This window comes from Colobus angolensis, unplaced genomic scaffold, assembly GCF_000951035.1.
Source record: "Colobus angolensis palliatus isolate OR3802 unplaced genomic scaffold, Cang.pa_1.0 Scaffold29, whole genome shotgun sequence".
Classification (NCBI taxonomy): domain Eukaryota; kingdom Metazoa; phylum Chordata; class Mammalia; order Primates; family Cercopithecidae; genus Colobus; species Colobus angolensis.
The window spans coordinates 12,683,452-12,710,682 of record NW_012116154.1 but is presented as its reverse complement, the minus strand read 5'-3'; the positions used below and the strand labels follow the sequence as shown (position 1 = coordinate 12,710,682).

General features: G+C 34.0%; 1 protein-coding gene across 1 annotated transcript in view; it reads left to right on the top strand.

Annotated features, from left to right (window-relative positions):
* PCDH7 (protocadherin 7) overlaps positions 1 to 27,231 on the top strand; it is a 431,401-nt gene that overhangs the window by 191,919 nt on the left and 212,251 nt on the right. Inside the window, exon 2 of the mRNA XM_011949144.1 lies at positions 9,634 to 9,850. Within this exon, the coding sequence (XP_011804534.1) occupies positions 9,634 to 9,850 (217 nt within the window). The remainder of the gene's footprint in view (positions 1 to 9,633; positions 9,851 to 27,231) is intronic.

Genomic DNA, 27,231 nt, shown 5'->3' with positions numbered 1-27,231 from the left:
GGTATATACCCAAAGGATTATAAATCATGCTGCTATAAAGACACATGCACATGTATGTTTATTGCAACACTATTCACAATAGCAAAGACTTGGAACCAGTTCAAATGCCCATCAATATTAGACTGGATAAAGAAAGTGTGGCACATATATACCATAGAATACTATGCAGCCCTAAAAAGAATGAGTTCATGTCATTGGTATGGACATGGATGAAGTTGGAAACCATCCTTGTCAGCAAACTAACACAGGAACAGAAAACCAGAAACTGCAAGTTCTCACTCACAAGTAGGATTTGAACAATGACAATACATGAGCACAGGAAGGGGAACATCACCCACCAGGGCCTTTTGGGGGTTGGGGGGCAAGGGGAGGGATAGCATTAGGAGAAATACCTAATGTAGATGACGGGTTGATGGGTGCCGCAAATCACCATGGCATATACATGCCTATGTAACCAACCTGCACTTTCTGCACATGTATCCCAGAACTTAAAGTACATAAAAAAATTCTCCAAAAAAAAAAAAAAAAAAACTACTGGAACATAGCCATGTCCATTTATTTACAGATGTTCTATGGCTATTTTTACACTCCACTGACACAGTTGAGTAGCTGTGGCAGAGACCTATGCTCACAAAACCTAAAATACTTACTTTCTGACATATTACAAAAAAAGTTTGCCAAACCCTTAACTAGGTTTAAAATAACCCAGCAATAAAGAGCAAAACCTAGATTGAATGATTGTGTCAGCAATATACAGTGCCCACAATTTGTGTTTTAGAATATAATATCTTTATTAGAAGTTTTCAGAAAAACAATTGTCTATATTAACCAAGAGTTTTAGGCTTTGGCTATTCTGTTTCCTGACATTTTTCAGTAGTGCAGGTAAAAACCCAAGAAGCCGATTTGCATTTTTAAGCTAGAGTAGTTCTTGCATTAGTCTGAATATTGAAATTCATTATATTTTCTTCTCATTTGCAAAATTAGAATATTAATATGATCCACATAAGGATAGCATGAAAAGTGACAACATAAATGAAATGAATAGCATTTTCCTGGCACAGAGTAGCTGCTTTTTTTAAAAAAAAAAATTAACATCATTGTTTTGTTGCAATAATTAAATAGTTTGTAATCTACTGGACTAAGAATTATAGTAATCACTTACACTCTTAATTTCTGAAATATAAATATAAATAATAATGTCAAATATGTAATTGCATGCAAGTCAAAGGAAATGCAGTTATTTAACTTCTGCTCCAAATGAGAGTTTTGATTAACTAATCCAAATGTCTCAACATGTATCTTGTTAATATCCTTTCATCTGCTATTGACTTGAAAGAAAGAAAGAGAGTTTGAAGTATGGAGGGATCTTGAAATGTTAGCAAAGGAAAACACCCTTAAAAAGTTTAAAGGCCTGATTAAAGTTTGTTTGAGAGTTCTGCCAGATATACTCCAACTAATGCACTATAGAATCCTAAATATGTTTGTTCAATAGCCACTGACACTGGTTGCGACTGTTTGCAGATTAATCAGTGCCTGTTCATTTGCAAGGAAAGATCTCACAGCCTTAGCCCCTCTTTAAAAATGAAATGCAGCACTCCTTATAATAGTGCAATGTTCTGCTCCATGACTGTTTCAGTGCTTTGTGACTGACAAAGAGAGTCATTAGAAGTCTGTTTGATGGACATAACTAAGTGAATTGGAAAAAATAAAAAAGGCTTTTCAGCCCATTCAGAAATAATTGATGTGACTGAGACAGCTGTATGTGAGTTCCAGATAAGGAGACGATTTATGGAGAAACTACTGAAGCTAAAAAGGAAGGTGCAGATTTAAAGTTCCCAATAAAGTTGTCTGTAAGACAAAGAGCAGTATTCAATAAGGAAAGAGATTTAACCTGAGGTTCTTTCCAATAGATGGCATCCTTAGGGTCCTATCCTTTTGCCAATAAAATCCCCATAAAGGTAGTGTCGCTAGGTTATAAAAAATGGACTCCAAAGGGAAAGCATCTGCACTCTTAGCCTTGTGCTATATTTTCTGTTTTACTGTAACTATTGTGTAGAGGTTGTAACTTAGAAAATTTTGCTTAGTAGATGAAAGGCACATTTTTAATATGTCTGATTGTGGAACATAATGTTTGCTTTTATGATGTGATGGTTACTTTCTAATTAATATAATCAGGATGGATAAAAAGAAATGTTTTAATAGTATTATTATTATATATATTTATAAATATTCTTCTGGTCTCTATTGCTCTTCTTGGAAACTATACATGAACTTTTGAACAAATATTTTTCCAAATAGGTAACACCTGTAATACCAAATAGGTAATACATATTTTGCAATTATTGTATTCTGAAAGCAGAATACATTAGTAATAGAATATTAATAACATTAATAATAATGTGAATTTCAAAATTAACTTCCTCAAATGTGCAGATTATAAGTAGTAAATGTTACTACATCAATACTTTCAAAAAGGGAGGATGGTTACATGGTTCTTTAACATTAAAAAAATAAAAATGAATTCACAAAGCAAAATAAAAAGTAAAGAAATTATTATAGTACAATTTGACTTCTGCTTTCTAGAGATTTAAAAATGTGGACTTTTTTGAAAACTGTTTCAGTCTTCTAGTGAATTTGAAATGTGTGGACTTAACTTTTCTTGAACTCTCTGGGTGGAGAGCGGGATAGAATTTGGCTGCTAGTTTATTTTTGAAAAAAAGGTACAGTTTTTGAGAGCTTCTCATGTCATCTCTGAATCTGTCAACTGCCTAGATTTAGGGTGATTGTTAGGTGCTTTATGTTATCAGTCATAGAGATGCAATTTTAGGAAAGGGAATAATGAATCAAATGCTCACCTCATTTTCCCTTCATGAGTGCCTTATCCTTTGCAATAATGTCATTAGAACAGAAGCCTTCTTTCTGTAATCCAGATGGATTCTAATTCCTCTCTTTATCTAAGCAGGCAGTCTTTCTCTTGATCCCAATTCCACAATATGTCCATTTTAGCATCTGTTTATATTTTTCAGAAAACAAAACTATCCAATACAAATGCATTTACTGGATATGTCACATAGTACACCCCACAGCAGTCAATTTAATAAATCCTAATTTGCTATGTTTGTCCTTTTAAGTCTCTGAGATTAATTTCATTCAGAAATGATCACTGTAATCGCACATCCCTTCCTCTGGTGTCAATCACATTTTAGGGCAGAGGGGAGGATATGAAGAGGCCACTATGTTCAGGCTTTCCAACAGCAGAAGAGCAAGCATGGCAGATAGAAGACCTCTCCCTTAACACTTTTGCCTACTCATGGGACCTCTAGATTTCCAGAAAATAAAGTGAATAAAATTAAATAAGGAGTGAACAATGTTGGTTATAAGTATATGGTAGTTTAAAACAGCGTCAGCTCTAATGCATTTCCATTAGCTGGAGGCTTAGAGGGAGAATGATGGTACATACGATGCTCCAGGGATTGTACATTATCTGGAGTTTGCCTTTGAATATATTTGTAACAAACTCTAAAATGTCCGAGTAGTACCTGTAGTAGGATATGTCCTCAAGTTAAAGTCTCTAGTATGTCATAATGGAGAAAAAAATAGTTGATAAATACCATTCAAAAATAACTGAATAGAGAAATATTCATGCTTAATGAATGATTAGATTTAAATAGCTTTTAAAAATGTTGAGTATTATTGTATGTACATGTTTGCAGTACAAATAATTTGCATTTAGAAAAATAAAATTTTAGCACTTTAATAGGATAATTAGGTTTGAAATTTTGTGTGGATTTTAGAAATTCTATTTAGAAACTTTACTTGGCTAGCTCTATATTTTCTTAAAAAGCATCAAAACAATGGGAGCTAACTCTAGTTATATAGCTGTGGCCTGAGGTATACTACTATCTCATTAATTCTGAGAGTATTTAAGTTAGCAAGGGGCAGGTGCTATTATCTCCATTGTACAGACCCTGAGTCTAAGGCACAATAACCGAAGATCAGCTGACTTGTCCTCCAGGTCCCATAGGGTTTCTTGGAATAGAATTATTTTCTTGTTCTGTTATTTTTTGTGTGCTTTTTCTTTCCCATTAAAAACACATACATCCACATACTCCATTAACAAAATTCCTCGAAACATTTCAATGTTTTTATAATTATTTTGATTTTATTTCTCTCTTAATTCTAGCTAGCTTGTCTTCTTTGCTCTCTTTCATTCTGCTACCACCTTCTCTTATCGAGCACCCCTTTTTGTTTACGTCTCCAAATATTTATTTTCAAGCAAACCTTCTTCAGTGCCAATGAAGAAAGACAAAAATGTAGATCAATGAATCAAACATTTTACAGAAATACTTGTTTTAACTTCTACCCTATTTCTCTCTCTTGTCATATATTTAAGAGTAGTAGTGCATTCCCGCTTTCTCTATTTCTCCATTTATTGACAAGCCAATCTTCTGCTTCTTTTGGTCCAACCTACAATTGTTCCCCAGAGTTTAGAGATACTATAGCCACAATGTCCTTCTAAAGGATAAATCCAATGGGCATGTGGTAGTCAGCATCCTTCTTGATGTCTCTGATGCTTTTGATCACATAGGATTGCCTTTCTGGAAATGTTATGTTTCCTTGACTTCTGAGTTTTGAAAGTGACCTGCTTTTCATTCTCATCTTTTTGTTTGTTGTTGTTGTTTTTGAGACGGAGTCTCGCTCTGTCACCAGGCTGGAGTGCGGTGGGGCGATCTCGGCTCACTGCAACCTCTGCCTCCCGGGTTCAAGCGATTCTCCTGCCTCAGCTTCCTGAGTAGCTGGGATTATAGTCACTCATTGCCATGCCCAGCTAATTTTTAGTTTTGGTAGAGACGGAGTTTCGCCATGTTGGCCAGGATGGTCTCAATCTCTTGACCTCGTGATCCGCCTGCCTCAGCCTCCCAAAGTGCTGTGATTACAGGTGTGAGCCACTGCGCCTGGCCCTCACCCGTTTTTTTTTTAATTGCTTGCTTCTAGCAATATGGAATATGGAATCTATAATCAACCCCCAAATATATATTATCTATCAAATTTCTTTTAGAGATCTCAACCAAGAAACCACTGTCTTTGCAGTGCCTGCCCTAAATTCCTAAGTGTTAGAGAATCTTATTTACGCCTCTATTTTACTGGAAACTTGATCACATTATATTTTTGTGCTTTTATGGATTGATAAGTTTTTGAGTTTCTTAAATGTGTAGAATCATTGTTGGAGCATCCTCGAAACCCTGGAACATAATAGGCATAAAATAAATGGAGGTCTAGTGAATTAATGACTCAATCCAGTCAGATATATGGGCTTTCTTTATAATGGCCTTGCTGTCCATTTTCATTGCCACCACCTTCTCTCAGCCTTACCTCTTGCTAGGTAAATATTTCATTATACTTTATCTCCTAGCATAATCTTCTGCTTTCAACATTTCTTCTTCCTTCTCTTTCACAAGGAACTGTCAGAAAATGTCTTCATTATTGACCTTTTCTTTAGATAATTCACTTACCTAAAGAAATTATTTGATTTTCACTCTCTTGTTTTTTAATTCTTTCACACATCTCATCCACAGGTTTTGGAATAATTTTCTTTTTTTTTTTTTTGTTTTTTGAGATGGAGTCTCGCTCTGTGGCCCAGGCTGGAGTGCAGTGGCCGGATCTCAGCTCACTGCAAACTCCGACTCCCGGGTTCACGCCATTCTCCTGCCTCAGCCTCCCGAGCAGCTGGGACTACAGGCGCCCGCCACCTCGCCCGGCTAGTTTTTTGTATTTTTTAGTAGAGACGGGGTTTCACCGTATTAGCCAGGATGGTCTTGATCTCCTGACCTCGTGATCCGCCCGTCTCGGCCTCCCAAAGTGCTGGGATTACAGGCTTGAGCCACCGCGCCCGGCCGGAATAATTTTCTTTAAGATCTCCGTCTTGCAGTACTTATTCAAGTCTGTAGCTTGTCTTCACAATTTCAAAGAGCTGGCAGACTGACACTCTTCCTCAAGCTCTTTTGCTTTCTTTGCTTTCTCTTCTCTTAGATAGACCAATTTACATTTACAGGACACAAAATCGTTTATCACCCCAGACAGAAAAATACAAAGTTCAGACACTGCAATTTACTAAATGTCTTTATGACCATACTTTTAAGTCTCAAGATGGAACCAGCAGTCTACTGACTCTCCCTGGAAACTATTTTATACCCTTAAAGAACCAGCTAACTGCCTGGAGCACATTGCTTTCTTGAACCTCTACCTATGTTCTTCCTGACAATAAAGTTTCTCATTCCTTTCTGTGCCTCTTCATCAGCTGGGGATTTTTAAAAACTCCCGATCTCTGAGTCCCGCCCTGATTGCTGATTCCTTGGGTTTAAGTTGGGACCAGATATTGGCATCTGGTTTTTCCACGAGTTCTCTGGGTGATACTAAGGCACATATAGGTTAAAGAATTATCACGTAAGCTATTCTACTTCAGAGTATCAGTAATTAACAAAGTGACAGTTACATATATAATGCAAATTCATTCTCTCTGTCAGGAGTTGACACTGCTTTACATTTCTGCTTTAGTCAATCTTTCTGGAATATATAAATAATATGAATATGGTGTAATAACCTTCACTGTAAAACAGCTATCTTTTCAAGACTCAACTGTCTGCCTCTCTCTCTCTCGCCGTTTCTCTCTCTTTCTCTCGTTTCATCTAACTCTGTATGTCTGATATACTATTTAAATTAAATCTTAATTCTTGCATCAATGGGAGCTCTTTCAGGTTTTTGACTTCTGTATTAATTTGGTTCACATTGTCAACTTAAATACTTGACCACAAAAACTTATTATTCAAAATTATCAATTATCAAAATGAATTTGAAGAGCTAATGATGTAATGCTGATATCGTACTATGACATTCTAATTAAATATTTTAAAATGTGAATAAAATGATAGGTGTGATATATTATAATCCATTGTATGATACATTTTACTTTAAATATTTATTGTCAGTTACATTTTTATTCATTCAGATGTTATTTTAAATGCAAAAAGCATTTTATACAAGAAAGGAAGAATTGATGAATTTAAATATTTTCTAATATATAAATAGATATCAATATTTTAAAATTATGCAATTTTTACTTCTAAAATAACTGATAAAGATTAAATATTCACAGTCAAAATAGGGTAGGAAATCAAGGAAACAAAATGCATAGGTTCATAGCAGTCATTATATAGTACATTACAGGAACAACATTATTTTATTCTTAACATTTTTCGTTATAAACATAGTTATCACTGGTTTCTCTGCTAGCCTATCTACTTTTGGTGGAATAAACATTTAAGCACGTATTTCAAAATTTTTCCAAAATTATTCCAAATTTCAACCAAATGTCACTCTTTTTTTCTACTTTTATATCAAAATGAAACACCATTTCTAATCATTTCTTATTTTCTGTTTCTAAGATTATTGGTATGTGTTGTGTATTTCTGTATTCATTTTGAGTTTTCTTCTTGTGTTAATGAAGATATTCTAAAAGTTTTGAAAGTCATTAAAATAGAATTAAGAACAGCAGTTGACCTTCCTTTCTCTTTTTATATGTTTGTTTATTTTTAAATCCATTGCTATGTCTTCAAATGATAATATGTCTGCATAACCCTTGGCATTCTTGGCTAAATTCAACATTGTCATTAAAATTTCATTGTTCAGAAGTATTTACTGAATATTTTCTGTGTGTAGAACAATGTGGTTTTAGGAGACTGTCAGTGGTCTCATTTCCAAGGTGAGACCAAAAGCATTAAACAATCACAGGTGTGAGAAGTGGGGTGGATGGAGTGGATGGTGTGAGTGGGGTGGACGAGGGGTGGGAGAAAAGAAAATACACACACACAGGTAAAAATAAGGGTACAAATTGATTTCTTTATTTTTTAAATACAGGGTATTTACATTTCTTTATACATATTTTTTAAATACAGGGTAAAATATCACAACTATATTACTGTAAAGAAATATGAGAATCATTAGTGAAAAAAGAATAATGTTTCTAAAAAGTTTATTGTGAGTAAATTTAAATCCATAACATACATACTATGTATATTGAAAATATTTGTAATTGTTTATAAATACTGCAGTTCCAATTCAGTGAAACATTATAAAGAAGAGAACATGAATTAAATGTTTTCCTTTTGTATTCAGCTATTCTGATTTTGACTTTGAATCAGAATAAAAGGGAGACTTTGTAAAGATTGTACACTTCAAATAAGTACATGAATTGTGACAATTCTGACAAAATACTGACAATTCACGATATTTTCAGCTAGTCTTCCATCTGTGACAAAATAAAGGGAAATTTTATGGAAGCATGTGTTTGTCTTTAGCAAAGCCAATTTATAAAGTGGGGGATATGTTATAACTCTTCTTAGCTTTCCCATTAATAACCTACCATGTGCATATAATCCTTACTATTTCTAAAATTCTACTGGTCCAGGTCATGTTTAGTAATTTGTATCATGAACATTCAAGTTATAAAGGTGCAAAAAAGGTTTTGTAACCTTTTACTGTTTTCTGGCAACATTAATTTTATACTTTGTAATAAAAAGAAACAGTCTGAGTTATAAGTTTAAAAATATGTACACTTCTGACATTTTTCAAATTCATGCAGCAGCTTTATGGATACAACTATTGCCAAGAATAATCTCAGACTGACATTGCAGGACATTTTTATATGTTTTTCCAAATTATAATTCTTATGTAGCACTGTCAATACATGTCATTGGTTTGTTCCTTTAATGAGCCTATTTTTTTATTTTATTTTATTTTGTGGTTAACTAAGATAATCTGCAAATACCTTCCATCTTCAGTCCAGCCATTGTCAGTAACATAGTAAATTGTGGGGTTCAATTGGATAAAGTTTCATAAAATTTTTAAGAAACAAATTAAAGGCTGTATATGATTTTACTTTATTGAACAAATCACAAACAGTAATATTAAGAACACACAATTAAACTTTATAGTTTATTTTCTACTCACTGTTTAGGGATACTTTTATCTATTATTTCAGTAAAACTCTTACAATTTCAAGGTTAATAGACAATATTTTTATAGGAATTATGTAATAAACATATTTCTGTTTCCTAGCACTGCATCTAAATTCCTATTTGTCAGCTGTACTTTGGATAGTTTAAGTCAACTGCCATCCCATTTGATTTTATAACTTTGTATCATATGGACAAAGTATTTAAAAATTGAGTCTTCTTACAATGGATTAGTTCAATATCTACTGCCTTCACAAATCACTGACCTTGGTTTTTTAGAGTCCATTTCTGGAAAGCATATCTGAAGTGATTACCATTAGAATAGAAAAAGGTTGAATATGTGGAACTAACATATCAGATTTAAATGTGTGTTTTAGTGAAATTACCGTTTTTTAAATCTCTGTTTCTGAAAGGGAATTTCCAGTTTTACCATAATAAAATCTAAGTTCTAGACATTGCCTTAGATAATACGTAGTTAACTAACGCGATTTCAACATATCTATTCATTTTGTATTGAATTAGTTGCCGGTAGACCTTAATGTATATAATTTATGTATTTTTTGTTAATAAGATCATTTACAATCTTACATCGTAGTGACATTCAGAATCTTTTCTTTTGCAGCCATTTCGTAGAGTGACGTTTTCTGTTGTGAGTCAGCCTCAGGACCCACATCAAGGGTCACTGCAGAGTTGCTATGACAGCGGGCTGGAGGAGTCAGAAACACCAAGCAGTAAGAGTTCTTCAGGGCCAAGACTGGGTGCCCTTCCACTCCCAGAGGACAACTATGAAAGGACCACGCCGGATGGCAGTGTTGGTGAGGCAGAGCATATGGAAAATGGTAGGGGCAAACACAACATCCACACACATAATCACGCTAGTGAGCCGTAATAAGTTGACTCGCGAAGGTCAGTCTAAAACCAAAATAAAATAGCTGACATTAAAATCATTTTATTTAAGTGATAAATATTTGCCAAAATACAGAAATGCCAAATAAAGGAACATAACTCTGTAGATAAAATTCACCCAAATTGCACCACCATTTTAAAACATCCTGTCCGAAATAAACGCACTTATAAATAAATCAGAACAGGGCCCACTGTGAAGGAAGCTGAATAAGTGCAGAATTCCTAAACAATAGTCACCAAGAAAGGTCTTGTCTAATTGTTTTCTTCTATTCATTTTTGTCATGCAACTATTTCTTCGAGTACAACTGTCCGGTCTTAGTGAAAGGAAATGAAAGAAACATACCTTGCTCTACCTTTTCTTGTCCTAGATGTTTAGAAAAGCGTTTTCAAACCTCTCCTTTCCAGTGATCACTGAATAGAGTCAAAGGAGAATCGTACTACTTTGTTCTCCATAATATACAATAAATACTATTAGAATTTCCCTCTTACTTAAATATAAGGTGTTTTTTCATTTTTATGTGAGAGACAGGAAGGAAAATAAATCATAATACTCCGTATTTTTATACTGTTTTGAGGTGATTCTCATAATTACCACAATTGACCTTGTATACATTTTCCTTTAAGTTATACATTTAGATTGCAAGTAGCACTTATAAAACTTTTCACATTTGTTTATATTCCCAGAGATAATTTGGTGATTTATTTTCTGGATTTTGAGTCATAAGTAAATGCCTGAGGAATAGATTTGTGTCAAATAATGGAATGGTAAAATTCATCCAAACTTCATTATTCTTTCAAATATGAAGAGAGAGATACGGTTATACAGAGAGAAAGGAAGAGGAATCACACACATTTTATCCCTAGTAAAACTTGAAATGGATTTATGTCTTTTGCCATCTCAACCCCTGAGTGAAATAAGATACTCTAACTTTTTGTTATATACCAGTTTCTTTAGTGCCGATATATATGCAAGTAGAGCATATTAATGCAGGAGAAAGACTGATTTTCCTCTGGAAGTTTACCTATGAATATTAAAATCCAATATTAGAATATAAGATATCATAAATGACCCCAAGTGAAAGTATTGCTAAATTATATTATGCTAAATAATTATTTATCTACATTGTTCTCGAGTAAGAAGATATGATATCAGGGTCTGATGACTGATGTCCCTCTTGATTAATTTTGCATAGTTAAAATGGCATTTTGCCTTAGCTATAAAGGCATGTTTATCTGTGTGTATGGTGGTGTGTGCTTATGTGGATGGGAGTCTGGTGTGGTTTCTAAGAATTATGTATTTTTTTTAGTAATTTTTTTAATGGGCATACAATTTTGGTATGAATTGCAATGCTGATGAAAATATATTTAAGGCAGATATGTTTAAAATTATTTGGAAAAAGAAATTAAACTAAAAATACTGTAATTACATACGTAATATGTAACTACATATGTAATTTGGATGTCAGCTTTATTAAAAAAGGACTTTTTACCACTGGCATTATAATCATTTTTTAATGTTAGTTTCTGTTTTATGAGTTTATGTGGATTCATCACCTTTAAAATAAGAAATAAATAATGAATAATTAAAAGATAATTATGTAATTATATGCAATTACATGTATATAATCATATGCACTATAATGTATTCTTTATTACACATGTAACATGTAATTACAGATGTGTATATGTAATATAGAATACATATATAGTACATGTAATTACATGTAATACATATATGTAATTACAGTATTTTTAATATAGATAGATGATAAATAGAGCATACCTAGGAAGGCAGGATTAACTTAATTTAGGGGTATTACTACATCTGAGATTACCTTTTCATGAGAACATATAATTTTGTTTGTGTTTTAAGAAGTACTTATTCTTACTGTAAAGAACAGAATGCACAATTAAATTTTTATTTTTTGGATGTCAGCTTTATTAAAAAAAGACTTTGTACTACTGGCATTATAATCATTTTTAATGTTAGTTTCTGTTTTATTAGTTTATGGGGATTCATCACCTTTAAAATAAGAAAGAAATGATGAATAATTAAAATAAAATTATATGTGACAAACACATGTCGGTTACGTTTTAGGAAACATATATGTCATGGAAAACTTAACAGGTGAGCTTGTTAATAAAATAGAAAGTATAATGAGAAAGAGTTCCAAAAAGAGACCTTTAATTCTTTTTTATAACTAAGTTTTTAAGACCTATTAAAAGGAAGGGCCATGATAATGTAATGGATTTTTCCTGATTTTGTATGTGATCAACACTTGAAAATCAGAGTCTGTGTGACCATTTGTCATCTATTAGCTGTGATTCATATTAACCTTGATCTATAGGTAATAACAGAATGAAATGCGATGCACTATGGGTGATCTAACTGTAGCAGTTGACCTTTGAGTAACAATTTTGTTGGGTCCATGTTTTCAAACTACTCATCTAGCCATAAAGTGCAATTGTATTGCTTAAATTCTGGTAATTTCATCTTCAATATTAATGGATCATTCTGACACAAATAGAATTGGAATTGAAACCTGTAAAGTATTCATTTGTCACATTTAATTGGAATCCAGGTAATCTGTAGTTTTTTGCTTGACTAGGTTTTAATCAGGATTTGTATTGGATTTTCATTTGGATTTTCCATTAAAATACCATTTGGGATGCTGTGCTAGTTCCTTATTATTATTACCTCAAATATTTTTCTGGAATTTTAACCTATGTGAAACAATGTAGTTATCACCAAGTGTTTGGGATTAACTTTCATTGTATAGTTGAGAAGATAATTTCCAGTGCAATAACAAGCAAAATTCCAATGTCATGCTACAAACCAGGAATAAGTTAGGATAGCTAATGATAAAAATACGTTTTCACAAATGCAAAGAAGGAACTGAAACAGGAAAATTTAAGTGAAATGTACTTACATTTTACAAAAGTTTTATCTTCCTTCTGTACTGTAGTATGATAAATACAATTTCATTCCAAGGGCCTGTGTGTTAATGCCCTGTTTAACAAACTTTAAGCTATATTCTAAAACACATTACTGCCAAATGTAGGATGAGGTTTTATTCTGTTATTAGCTGAGGAAAAAGAATACACCATAAGAATAAACATAATTTCGTACCACCAGAATCTAATAATGTAGAATGAGACCCACCATTTTAAAGTTCCAAATCTGTAAAATGCCTCAGGTCCCTGCAAAGTAATACTACATTACACCATTTAAAAAATAGTTTAAGAAAACCTTATTAGTTATACATTTATTTGTGACAAAGATTACTAATATAGATTTCTTTGCCTTTAATTATCATCAACATTATGATAATCTCATGCTAATCCTTTAGTATCAATCTAATCAGACATTGAAGTAATTGGTTATTCGTTATTTCATTACAATACATTTAGCAATAAAGTAATAATTCATATAGAGTTTATGGTGGGAAATAGGTAATAAAAACATTTGATAATGAAAATGTTAGAATAATTGATGCATATTGCTATGAATTGATAATTCAAGTAAAACCCAAACATTAGGCTTAAAAGCACCATCTCATTCAAGGCAAGCATTGACTATGCAAGAGTTTGCTCTTATTTTAATTATGCAGTACTCTTCGGACTTTCTCTTGGAGTGGGATAGAACAGTTTCTTTAGGTCTATGGTATTTATCCTGGTCCTTAATGCCATGGCCTTCTTGATCTTTCCAAAGCCCCCTCTAAATTATCTTCGCAAAGCCAGTTTGCCTTTGCTATGTAAGTCTTTGTGATAATTAGTGTTTAATAAGCTCAGATATAGAAAACACCTCTCCTGGCTTCTCATCTCAATTTTGCCATCGGTGTGGGTAAGCTACTGTCTAAGGAAATTAATAAATCAACTCTGAAATCTTACTCGGTTCCAGGTCCAATAATCTGCGATTCTCTTACATTCAATTTTTCTTGTATCTTTTATGCTATAGAATAGAGACATTTGTCTCATAGTGAGATAGTGAGTGAATTTGACAATGTATGTTAATGTGGGCAGCCCAATACCGATTCTAGGGCCTTTCTGTCAACCCACACAGCAAGTGCATTTTAATAGTAGAAAATGCATTTTTTACATAAATCAAAGGAGTGGACTGAATCAAATGGTGTGATTTCTGGCCAGGTGGGTGGAAATGTTGGCACCATAGTAGGCCAGTGTGGGAGACAGCTGTGGAGCCTCCTTCAGATCCCACTATGCAAGAGCCATCTGCATCTGATCAAGCCCTGAGTACAATGCCCTCGAAATACATGAATTTTGATTAAGACATTTCACAATAGAATAAGCACATATATTTTCTTACTTAGCAGTGTGAACTTTGGTCAGAGTGCAAATAAAAAAAGATAGGAAATGATATATATTTTTCTATAGGTAGACTTTCTTAAATATCACACCATAAAAATAAATTAAAAAAAAAAAAAGCAGATGATCCATAAAACAGGTTTATAAAAAGTTAAATGAGGTTAGAAATTTGGCCACTCTAAATCCCTAATTCATTTTATGTCTCTTGATTTTCTCAGATCTTTAAATAATACTTTTGACTTTTATACATGAATATTTTTGAACTTTCCCTTTCCAAACTTCCTTACTTTGTCATACTTATATAAGCTAAGCTCAACTGTTTGATTCATTCTGTTTCCTTCATCTCTTCATTCTACATGCATTATACCTTGTCCTTGATTATTTAAACATGCTGCAGTAAACCCTGGACTTTTCATATTGCTTTTAGACAGTGTACTTGAAATATCATTGGGAATAAGCCACCAATTTTTAATGGCCAAGTGTAATAGGACTAGAGACTAAATGCATATCTTTGTAGGAGATAAAGGACCTCCTCTTTCTCTCTCCTTTTCTCCTGTTTACCCAATTTTCAAGCAGGCATCTGTCAGGCAAAGTTGTCTAGTTATTGGTTTGTACTGATTTCATGTAGATTGAGCAAACTTCTCTAGCAAGGCTGCCTCTTCCATCTTTCCATAGATTCTCATATACTTTTCAGTGGCATAAGCACAATACCTAAAAAACCAAATACTTGTCATACCTTTTTTTTTTTTTTGGAGACGGAGTCTAGCTCTGTTGCCCAGGCTGGAGTGCAGTGGCGCGATCTCGGCTCACTGCAAGCTCCGCCTCCCGGGTTTACGCCATTCTCCTGCCTCAGCCTCCCGAGTAGCTGGGACTACAGGCGCCCGCCATCATACCTTTTTTCGTCTTCTGCAGGAAGAAACTAACATTCCTTGCTAAGGATTCATTTTCATAGTTTTGCATTTCTCTATGTCACCCTAATTGCCAGTGTCTGACTGAGGCTGCATTTTTTTCATTTTTCCTGTCAATTGTGACGTGGCTCTATACCTCCCAAGTATCCTCCAAAAGTCTGTATGCCACCACTTTGGGAGGGTACTATTCACTTTAATTTCTTCATAGTAATATATATACAGAGGGATTATAGAGACTGTCTCTAAGCCAGATCTCAACTAATTAAAATGTGTGCTATGTCTGGCAAAAGGAACAGTACAATCTAAAAGAATCTAGAGAATAATCGGCAGTGCTGTGAGTAGAATCTACTAGTTTACAAAACAAGCTTTGAAATCTGATGATATCAGTTTGAATTCTGGCTTTACCTCCTACAAGGAGTATTATTTTCTAACCCCTCTTAGCTTCACTTTGTTCAATTGCAAATCATAGGATTGCAGAAGGAACTAAATAAGACAACAATGTGTGATAATTTATAAATAAATAATAAGTTGTATTTTCACTTTATTAATTGATAAAATGTTTTGCCATTATTTAAATAACAATGATAAATAGTTGGGATTATTATTAACTGCAGGTAGTTTTTTTTTTTTTTTTTTTTTTTTGAGAGGGAGTCTTCCTCTGTTGCCCAGGCTGGAGTGCAGTGGCGCGATCTCGGCTCACTGCAAGCTCTGCCTCCTGAGTTCACACCATTCTCCTGCCTCAGCCTCCCAAATAGCTGAGACTACAGGTGCCTGCCACCACACCTGTCTAATTTTTTGTGTTTTTAGTAGAGACGGAGTTTCACCATGTTAGCTAGGATGGTCTCCAACTCCTGACCCCATGATCTGCCTGCCTCGGTCTCCTAAAGTGCTGGAATTACAGGTGTGAGCCACCACACCTGGCCAACTTTAGGTAGATTTGATATAGTACAACGGCTTAACCATGAGGACTTCATAAAATGCTCAGCCTCACAAATTTAGCATTTTTTAATTACCAGTATATACTCTCACCTTAAATATTTTCCAGTTAATTTTTTGACTTTTGTGTGGAGTACCATAGGGTAGTACTCGTGAGTAGTGACTTATAAATATAGCAAAGACCTAAAATGAGGGGAAGGAAGTTTTCTATCTCTTGGCATCAAATCATCCCACTCTTTGTGTTCTCTGTCATTCAAGGTAGGGAGATGTCGTGATCTCTCTACATTCTTTTCTTTTTTTTAAGTGTTCTAGTTGAATGCATTATTCTTCACCTCCCTTTAAATTGCACCTCCCTTTAAACTGCTGCAAATTATTCACATTAACAGGGAAAATGAGCTGAAAATAATGTCCAATTAGTATGCTTACCAGATTCTCAGTCCTTTCTTTTTAATCTCAATATTAGTAATTAACTCTGATAAAATGTGTGGCCGTATTCCCCTTTTTATTCTAATTTGATCCTTTTAAACTAGATGACTTTGCTGAACCCTTATGACATCTGAGGAGGGAATGGGCGCTCATGAAATCTCAAACTGACTTTGGAGGTCAGTTCGTGGTTTTCTTGCCTCCAGACTCCCAAAGCATTTGCTTGTGTGAATTTCAGCACTTGTTGATAATACATTTGATTGTATTTTGGTTCCTTATTTAGTTAAGGTATTATTTCAGTCTTTGAATTCTTTTTGCTTATAGATTATATATAATTCTATCCTTTCTCTGATATTATTGCCAGGTTTATGTATAAAAAGCCTTGTGCTGCTAAAACATAACAAAAACTCTTAAGCATCTTCTATTTGGTAAAGGAACTCTGGACTGTTTAAGTGAATTTAAGTATAGTAGATCCTTTATATATAATATATATATATGTGTGTGTGTGTGTGTGTGTGTATGTGTGTGTGTGTGTGTATGTGTGTGTGTGTGTGTGTGTGTGTGTGTGTATATATGGTCTTGCTCTGTAGCCCTGGCTGGAGTGCGATGGCACATTCTTGGCTCACTGTAGCCTTGACCTCCCCGGCTCAAGCGATTCTCTCACCTTAGCCTACTAAGTAGCTGGGGTTACAGGCATGCAACACCATGCCTGTAATTTTGTTTATTTTTCTGTAGAGACAAAGTCTCACTATGTTGCCAAGGTTGGTCTCAAACTCCTGGAATCAAGGGATTATTCTGTCTCGGCTCCGCAAAGTGCCAGAATTATAGACATGAGCCACCCTGCCCAGTAAGTTAGTACTCTTAACCTGGGAGGTTAGCCCACCTACTGAAAAGTCATTTTAACTCAATATTCCTCTTCTAAGGTAAAACACCTCCATAGTTACCTCTTCTCTTGCAGGTTTTTAGTAAGTAAAGTATTTTTTGCTTTGCAAATAAAACAAAGGAGAATAATAGGTGTCTCTTGTTTCATGGGGTAATTATACAGTGTCAAAGCTGTGGTTATTCATTCTGATTCAACAAACTGACACTGAAAATAAAATATGACCAAGGCTTTCTGAGGAAATTTAAGTGAAGGAGAAAGAACCTCTGCCTTTAAGATGGAAGTTTTTATGTTTGGGAGATACAACCTTGATCACAGTAAATTAATTATAATGAAAAAAGTAGTAAGCTCATTAGAGAAGTTCAGAGTGGTATGAGGTACAGAGGGGGAAAGGAAAATTATATGGAAGAAACAATTATAAATGCAAGTTTTGAAAATTTTTATTTTTTAAATAAAATGTTGGATGGGAAGAAGGCCTTGAAATGATTTTTTCCTGCACATCCTCTCCCTTTACCTACTCATCTTTGATGTATTTAAAAACAATTGTTATACTGGTCTGGAGGCTTCATTTGAAGCCAAATAAATTCAGATTTTTTTTTTATTTTTCTAGTCCAGGTACTGTTCCCTTTTTATGTCTTCCTTTTTCCTTTTTTTCATTTTTTAATGTTAAACACAATTAGTTGAAAAACTCTAAAATTTAGCCTTGATGAAATTGGCAGCAGAAGCTAAATCCACATCTGAACTATAAAATAGATTAATTTTGTGTCTTCCTTTTCTCTCTGCTTATAAACATGGATAATTACTAAAAATGTGTGTGCTGTAAATAAGACCTTTCAAACTCAGTAAGAACCTGTAAATAATCTTTTGTAGTCATTGTTATTTATTTTCAGAAGACCAGTTGTATTACTCAAATTAAATAGATGATTAAATTACATTGGCTAGAGTAGATTGGATTACATTATATTTATTTTAAAAAGCAACTCGTTTCTTTTGTGAAGGTTGCAAATTGTTTTCATAATTGTTATTTCAAGATTCAAATTAAGCATACAGGTATTTATATTACAATCCCTTTATACTGAAATATAGACAGTAGGTTGCTTTGTTTTTAATCTTGTCTCTGATAAATTTTACTTAATATGTGCAGGTAGATTTTTTGGCATGAAGTCTCATTATCATGTATGTCTTCTCATTATTGTCCAGAAAATATAATTGTTAAGTTCGTTATAAGAATGAGAAAATATCTGAAATGCATGCAAATTTAAATTCCTCCTCTAGAACAGAGTTTCAACTACTAACATATGATAATCTTAAAGGAAATTAATTTTTGATACTATATGTATAAATAAAATCTGTGATTAGTGGTATGTTTTGGGAGTAAACAGACAATAGGATAGTACCTAGCTATTGAAAAATCTTTTTCATTTCTGCTTGAAAATATATCTCCCATGGTTTTATTTCTACTTCGCAATGCTTAGTGTCTTCATTAATTAAGTAGTTCAGAAGCCCTATATGATCTGAGAGTGGTATGCATTTCTGAGGTTGCATTCCTCTGAACCCTAGTGCCCAATGCTGAATTGTGCCTATTGTTTCAATTCCTTGTGAGGCCATATTTCACCAAGGCAGCGTTGGTAGACAAAGGTCATAGCAGCTATAGCTGAAATTTTATACAGTGAATAGGGAATGTAGAGTGTTATAAGAATCCATTGAGTAAAATTCAACGACCATTTGTTGAGCATTTATTTTATGCAAAATTTTATAAAGGACTCAAAGGTGAATGACAGGCTCTGTTTACTAAGCATTTAAATATTGTCAGAGAGAATGGCGTGTGCAGATTAGATGTTTAAAAGTAAAGGCATGAGAGGCACTATATGGAGAGATTGATTATATGCTACAAGAAGTAGAGGAGGACATGAGTAGGGGTTATAAAAAATCATAGCCATGCTTTGAAGGGTGGAAAAGTAGGGATTTGCTAAGCAGAAATGTGGATAAGGCTGTGGAGAACAGTGAGAGGTACCAAGGATACCTACCTGAGAGGGTGAGGAAAAAGTGGTACCATTTGCCAACCTGGGAAAAGTGGAAAGAGCCGCACATTTTCATTGGAATGATTCTGGTTAAGACATGCTGTACTTAAGGTATCTTTGAAAAATGCAAGTGATATTTAACAGGATATAGATCTGAAATTTGTGAGTATAAATAAGCAGAAGAATGTAGCTTTAGGAGTCATTAGAACACTGGTAATGCTGAATTCTTGGGAATAATTCAGACTACGATTTAAGTATATGGCACCAGATAAGTGATGTTATCCAAACAGAATGTTGAAAAGTACTGAAATATAAGATAATAAAGGAGAAGTAAGTTTCAACAAATGTGACCGTGAAATACATTAAAAACAAAATCAGGCTGGGCAAGGTGGCTAATGCCTGTAATTGCAGCACTTTGGGAGGCCGAGGTGGGTGGATTGGTTGTGCCCTGGAGTTCCAGATATGCCTGGGCAACATAGCAAGACCCTGTCTCTACAAAAAATAGTTTAAAAATTAGGCCGATGTAGTGACACATGCCTGTAGTCCTAGCCACTTAGGAGGTTGATGAGGGAGGAGGACTTGTGCCCAGAAGTTCCAGGCTGCAGTGAGCTTTAATTATGGCAGTGTACTCCAGCCTGAGTGACAGACTGAGACCCTGTCTCTAAACAAAACAAAACACAAACAAACAAAAAAGTAAAAACTGAAACAAACAAAATATGACAGGATAAATGAAGTTAGCATTGGGAAAGTAGTAACTATCAAATATCTAGTCCTACAGAGATGAAGATGGAGAAGTAGACGTGTGGGATCATGTAGATATTGATTAATGAAGAGTTAGGTCATTTGCATGGGAGATATTTTGTGTTTTTACCACCATTCTTCCCCACTGTACCATAAACTGCTTAAAGACAGGACCTGTGCCTTGGCTACCGTTGCATGATACTTCTGGAATTATTCTTCCATATACGTGTCCAAAATAAAACACAAAGTTGAATTAAAGTTGTATGTACTAGACGGGCATGGTGGCTTGTGCCTGTAATCCCAGCACTTTGGGAGGCCGAGGTGGGTGGATCACCTGAGGTCAGGAGTTCGAGACCAGCCTGACCAACATGGAGAAACCCCATCTCTACTAAAAATACAAAATTAACCAGGTGTGGTGGCTCATGCCTGTAACCCCAGTTACTCAGGAGGCTGAGGCAAGAGAATCACTTGAACCTGGGAGACGAAGGTTGCGGTGAGCTGAGATCGTCCATTGCCCTCCAGTCTGAGCAACAAGAGCAAAACTCCATCTCAAAAATAAATAAATAAATAAATAAATAAAATTGTATGTACAAAATAGGGGCCCGATGTTGCTGATACAGATTTAACAGAATTGAGACAACTCAGAAAGCTGGAGACCAGAAAATGGAATTAAGAACACACTTGAGAATTTCTTTCTCAGGTCACCAAGTCCATTGTGACATCATTATCAGAGGCAGGGGCATGGTGGCATCTTTTGATGTTAATCTTAATGAATTTCTAATTGCTTTATGCTTCTATTTTTCAGGACTTTTTTTTTTTTTTTTACAAAATTTTCAGAAAGTACCATAGAGTGTGACATTTCTGTGTAATAGCTTTTGCTGTCTTTTCTTGAGTGATATAATACTAATTCATTGAATTAGTTTTGTCCTCTAGTATGACTTTTATATTTTATTTTAAACTGTGCAATTATTTGACCATTTTACTTAAAATTAAAAGAGTATGTGACTAATTACATTTATGGTGAGATCTAATAATTTATAACATTTCCTGGTCATCATAAAAAATTATTTTGTGATTTTAAGATTCTTGACATTGTAACAGTGCTATCAATTGTCAGTAATAGTATACAAGTAGGTGTGCTTCAAAACATAAATCACGAAAATAGAATCTGAATGAGAAATAAATTCAACTGTATAGTAAAAGGACTAATTCCAGTCTATTTTATGTTTGCATAACACCACAGAAATGTCGTGTCACTATGCCTACCACAGCTAGTGCACCATCCAAGGAAAGAAATGCTTCCAAATATATTATGTGCAAAGTCATACAAATAATGATTTGGCAGGAAGACATCTTTTTTTTTTTTTTTGAGATGGAGTCTCACTCTGTTGCCCTTTTAATGTTCTTTTTAACCTAAAGAAATGAAACCACCAATGACACATAAAGTTATTATTTATTTGTGTTCATTGTTGCTTTATAGGAGTTATGTAAAAGTACTGTATTGATAAAAAGTCTACCAGTTCAAGATAATCTAAACAATTGCTACAAAATAATGTCCAAGTAAAAAAATGCAACTCCCATTTAATCACTCATATATATATTTGTTTCATGGAAAATTTCTACTAATGTCCATTTTTTGATATGTGTATGCACTCCCCATTGTCCTGAAACATCAAGTAGAATGTATGTAAATGTGGTATGTGACAAGAGAAGGCTACCTGGCTGATTACAGAGTGACCCTGGGTGGTATCTGTATAGTGCTTTCTAGATCCATAAAACACAAATTTTTCAGTGCCTCAGAATTGTGCAGAACCAAGCATGACAACCAAGTCTCAACAATATTACAAAATCCTAATGTCAAACTGGAACATCGGTTTATTGAACTTAGAACAGGAGAATATCCCATTCAGTAGGTAAGAAAGTCTCTGTCTCCTCTTCAAAGCAATACCCTTTCTTTAAGGAGATCCAAGGAAAATCAGCGTAGCTCTTAAAATGTTGCCTAAAGAGGAGATGGAATCAAAGGAGGAGTTTCTTTTCTCTTTCTTTCTTTCTTTCTTTCTTTCTCTCTCTCTCTCTTTCCTTCCTTCCTTCCTTCCTTCCTTCCTTCCTTCCTTCCTTCCTTCCTTCCTTCTTTTCTTTTCTTTTCTTTTCTTTTTTTTTTTTTTGGAGACAGAGTCTTTCTCTGTCTCCAGGCTAGAGTGCAGTTGGGTGATCTCGACTCACTGCAACCTCTGCCTCCCGGGTTCAAGCGATTCTCCTGCCTCAGCCTCTCAAGTAGCTGGGGCTACAGGCGCATGCTACCACACCCAGCTAAGTTTTGTATTTTTAGTAGAGACGGGGTTTCATCATGTTAGCCAGGGTGATCTCAATCCCCTTTCCTCGCGATCTGCCCACCTCGGCCTCCCAAAGTGCTGGGAGTACAGATGTGAGCCACTACACCCAGCCACAAGTTTCTTAATCCACACACTGAGGCTTGATGCGGCCTGCAGAAACAAATCTATCTTTGAGATCATCTGAAAAACACATTGCTTTTGCTCCCTAGATTCAGTGCTTCTTTCAGTGCCAGCTACTAACCACAATCTTGTGTCTCTAACTTATGCTTGTTGTTGTTTGTTTTCTCTTGTCTTTAGGGTCATCTATTAAGGATTTTGCATATTTTTTCTTAAAATATATAAAGGATTTTTTTCAATAATAGCTTTAGGCCTGCTTATATAACCAGACTTTGTTTCTCTCCTTGCTTCTGGTCCATTCTATAAGGTGTCTTTGCGCTCTCTAAACATTCACCAACTATGTATCAATTACTTAGTTGTTTACTTGGCAGTTCCCTGCTGTTACTCTTGTGTAGGTGATACGTGACACTCACAACTGTGTGCATAAGAAACAATTCCAGATTTATGTGTAATTTTAAAAATCATTAATTAAATGCTCATAATTCTCAGGTAATTCTCACCTAAAACAAGCTTGAACTTTAATTATATGAATACTTGAGGAAATGGAGTTTCAGGGCCCAGTCTTAATGATTTCCCTTCACTGTGGGTGAAGCAATCTAACCATACATCATCTTTCAATAGGTAACTGGAAGCAACGTGTTCACATGGAACCATATTTTATCAGAGATTTTCCCTGTAAGCTTACTGCCCTTTATTCAGTGTGATCAACTGTATTCAGCCTTCACTAGTTCTTTGAGAATTCAATTTTGAGAGGCATTTCTAGTTTCCTGGACAACATTGGTCCATCTCTTTCTCCCAGAATAATGAAGATCTAAAATCTAATTCTTGCCTATTTCAGCCCCAGACTGTTTTCATCCTCTTTTGTGAAATCAAGCCAGTATGCTTTTTCTTTTGCTGCCCACGTCTGAGTATTATCTATGTCCCCAGGATCAAGTAGCTATTAAATTACTTCTATAAATTGCCCGTGGGTTTAGAGATCCCTGTGTGTGTGTTTTTTAAGTAACCACATTTTATTTTAGAACACAAAGTACAGGACTTCTGATTTGATTATTTAGCTTCTTAAACTTTTTCTGAAGTTTTTTGAAAATAGCAGGGAAAATACATTATCACTCTTCTTTACCTTAATGAAAATTCTCAGTTCCTCTGTCATTTCATTTCAGAAGGAGAATTAGAGGACTGTTCCACAAACTGACTCTTGGGCTTCATATTTTTTCTTTATTTCTCCATTCTAATAATCTATTCCTTTGCCTTTCCTAAACTCACCATCTCATGCACACTTTCTTCTTTATAATACCTTATCATGACCTTTTGGAGATTAAATAATTCAGTTTCTCTACCAAAAGTCATTATATTTGAGTCATTTTTAACTATCAAGTTTCTCTTTTCCTTTGGGATACCTTCTAGAAGAGTCTATTTAATATTTTCTGTTTCAAAAAGTCCTTCTTAAATATAACAATTCTACTGTATTGTAATGTATCATATAATCTGTACATTTGCAAGAATTGGAGCAAGATATCTTGGGTTCTAGTTCAAGCTCCGTCACATTTCCAGAAAGAGAACCTGGGTCAATTCATGTAATGTCTCCTTCACTTACACAATAGGTACAATAAATATGGTAATAACTGCCCTATCTTCCTCAAAGGGTTATGTGCACTTTAACGTATACTTTTTGGAAGTTAACATTAATAAAAGTATGCTAAAGTATTACTGAAGTATTACTTTACTATATTTAGTTATTTATAGATACCTTATTACTGATGTATTGCTGAAGTATTACTTTACTGTATTTAGTTATTTATGGAAGTATTGAATGCTGATGTATTACTTTACTGTATTTATTTATAGATACCTTAAAATTGCTGGTAACTAGTTCTACAACAGTCTTTTTCCACATTAAATCAGACTCGCAAAGTTCACAATATTTATTAAATGCATGATTATTTTCTTACCTCCAGAAATGTTTACTGGCCTCACTTATATTTAGCTGTAAAGGTAAGTCATTTCTTGGCCCCTTTTGAATTGCCTATTGGTTTCCAATTCTCTAGGCTAAGAGTACATGGGTCTCTAACTACTGTGAACAAGTTCCAGTATGTATAACAAATATAATTCTATGAAAACTGTAGAGAAAGAAAACATTAATAGTATCACATCTATTTTCTACAAGCTAAATGGCTCTGTCTTTAGGAAATCTGCATATCTTTTCCTGGATTTATTGTAAAGGAATAGTAAATGACAGAAACCAGTAACTCACAGAGATATTCATCAAGTAATTATTAAAGATCACTCACTGAGCAGTAGCAGAGTAGTTCCAAAAAGGCTGAGATTACAGACAACCCTCAAATATTCAGAGCAGTGAGCAAAGCCTTGTAAAGATTATCACCGATCACAGAGTGTGGATAGGATCTGCCAATTAGGCACCAGTTCATAGCCCTTATTCACATCTCCATTTAAACTGCTAATGAAGCCAAATAAATTTGGAAATGTAGAAATCAACTTTTATGGGATATTTGAGATAATTTTCAGAGCACAGAGCAAAACACCCCAATTACAATACAATGCAAGCACAAATGGCTTCATGAAGTAATCTAAAGGCACCACGTCATCACGGTGTCAGAGATAAATGAATTATAATTGTATTGGTATTCACTCCCTCTTATAAATACACATAAAATGAAAGAAGCACTAAAAAAGAACAACATAAAGTGGATAACCTATCCATCAAAAATATTTACTAGAATGATAAAATAGTATCCTTATTAAATGTAGAAAAAGAAAAGATAAATAGAGCAAGGAATAATTGAATTAGTAAATTAATTGTTTTATAGTACATTGGTGTCTACCTGAGGGTTCTATATAATCATTTGCTTTACAGTATCACTCAGAGCAAGGTAATGTTGACATTTTACAGATGATGAAAGTGAGAAGAAGATATGGAAAGTTGTAGTTAATACCTGATAACTCTTGGTATTTAATACGTGATAGCTTTTATTTTTTATTATTTGTCGCTATTAACTATAAAGGGCTATATTTGCGTTATTGAATTCAAAGTTTATGAAAACCTATTATAGCCATTATAATTATTTATATTTTAAAAACTCATTTAAGTAGAAAAACATTTAGTTTTTATGTTATATTTAATAGAAGCACTGATTTATTGCATAGTTTTAAGCAAATCCCTTAGCCTTTTGTTGTCTCATTGTCTAAGGCAGGCAATAAACTTTGCTCTACCTATTTTTCAGGTAATTTCTCTTTTCATCTGTGTATTATAAAACACAGTGCACTTTTTTTATTTTTTGCATAAAGCAATATTTATTTTATCATCGAGAACACTGTAAATTATAACTTTGATGTGAGTACCTGGGATTATAACTCAGATGGTCAAGTATTTACATCACAAAAATTAGGAAGAGACTAATAGATTTTGGTGGGAGGTGTTGTTTTTATTTGCCTGTTTGTTTCAGAATAACAGAATAATAGACTCAGTATCATGAGCCAATTAAAGAAATATACCCAAAATAAGGTAAGAAGAATCAATACCAGATGCTTTATTTATAGTTAAACTTGATAGTTATATCACTTTTGACTGTAATTCATTGGTAGTTCATTCAGAACACACAGACACACACATACCTGCATTGTATCCTTCTACCAAGGTAGAGAAGATGCTTAACTCAATGGGAGGAGGCATAAGAAAATATTGCATTAAGAGCCTGATTCTGGAGTTGGTCCCATGACTCCCAGTGATTGTGGAAACAAAGCAATTAACTTTTTAATTATGCAAACCATTCAGTAAAGTAAGCAGTAAAAAATATGTTAGTTTATTTAATACTTCTAATATTCTCAGTAATGTTGGAAATTTCGAAATAAGCAGAAAACTTTAGCTAAATGTGTAAACTCAGATTTTTCTTTCAAGTTTTTCTCTCTGCTGAATAAATACAGGAAAATATTTCCACATTCATATCACTGCTTTCAAAACTGCTAGATAATCCATTTTAAATAATATGATTTTTATAATATGTGATTCAATTAGAAAATATCTTAGCTATTTTGAGTCTTGGTCACAAATATTTTTAACTGCAACACCAGTCACAACCCTTCCTCCTGCCTCCCTAGGGAATATTTATTTTAATTATACCTGACAGTTGATCTAAATTATTGAACTTGCTCAAACTTGCTGAAGAATTAGAAACTTCCTTGGATACAGTAACAAATTAAAGTAAAATGGAAAACAATTTTGAAATTACCAGCATAACAGAAATAAAAGGGAATATATATTATGCACACTAACACATTTTCAAGTTTCCTTGTTCTCAAGTATATCTCATTAAATCTCTTTATGGTCAGGAAAGGATATGCCTTACAAAAGTAGATCAATGACTCAACTGAAGCAAGCATTTAAAATATTGTAAATTTCCTATTCTAATATCAGGATATTTTGGAATTTTTATTTGACATATGGAATCGTGTCATCTGTTTAGGAACACACATGCAGAAAAGATGCATATTTCAAAGTAGAATTAAGTAAAAATATGTGTTTCCACTGAGAAGCTGGCATGTGTAGCTTGCTAATAATTGACCTCATCATTAAGCAACTTTCAGCCCTCATCTGCCAATTCTGCTCCTTTGTAATTA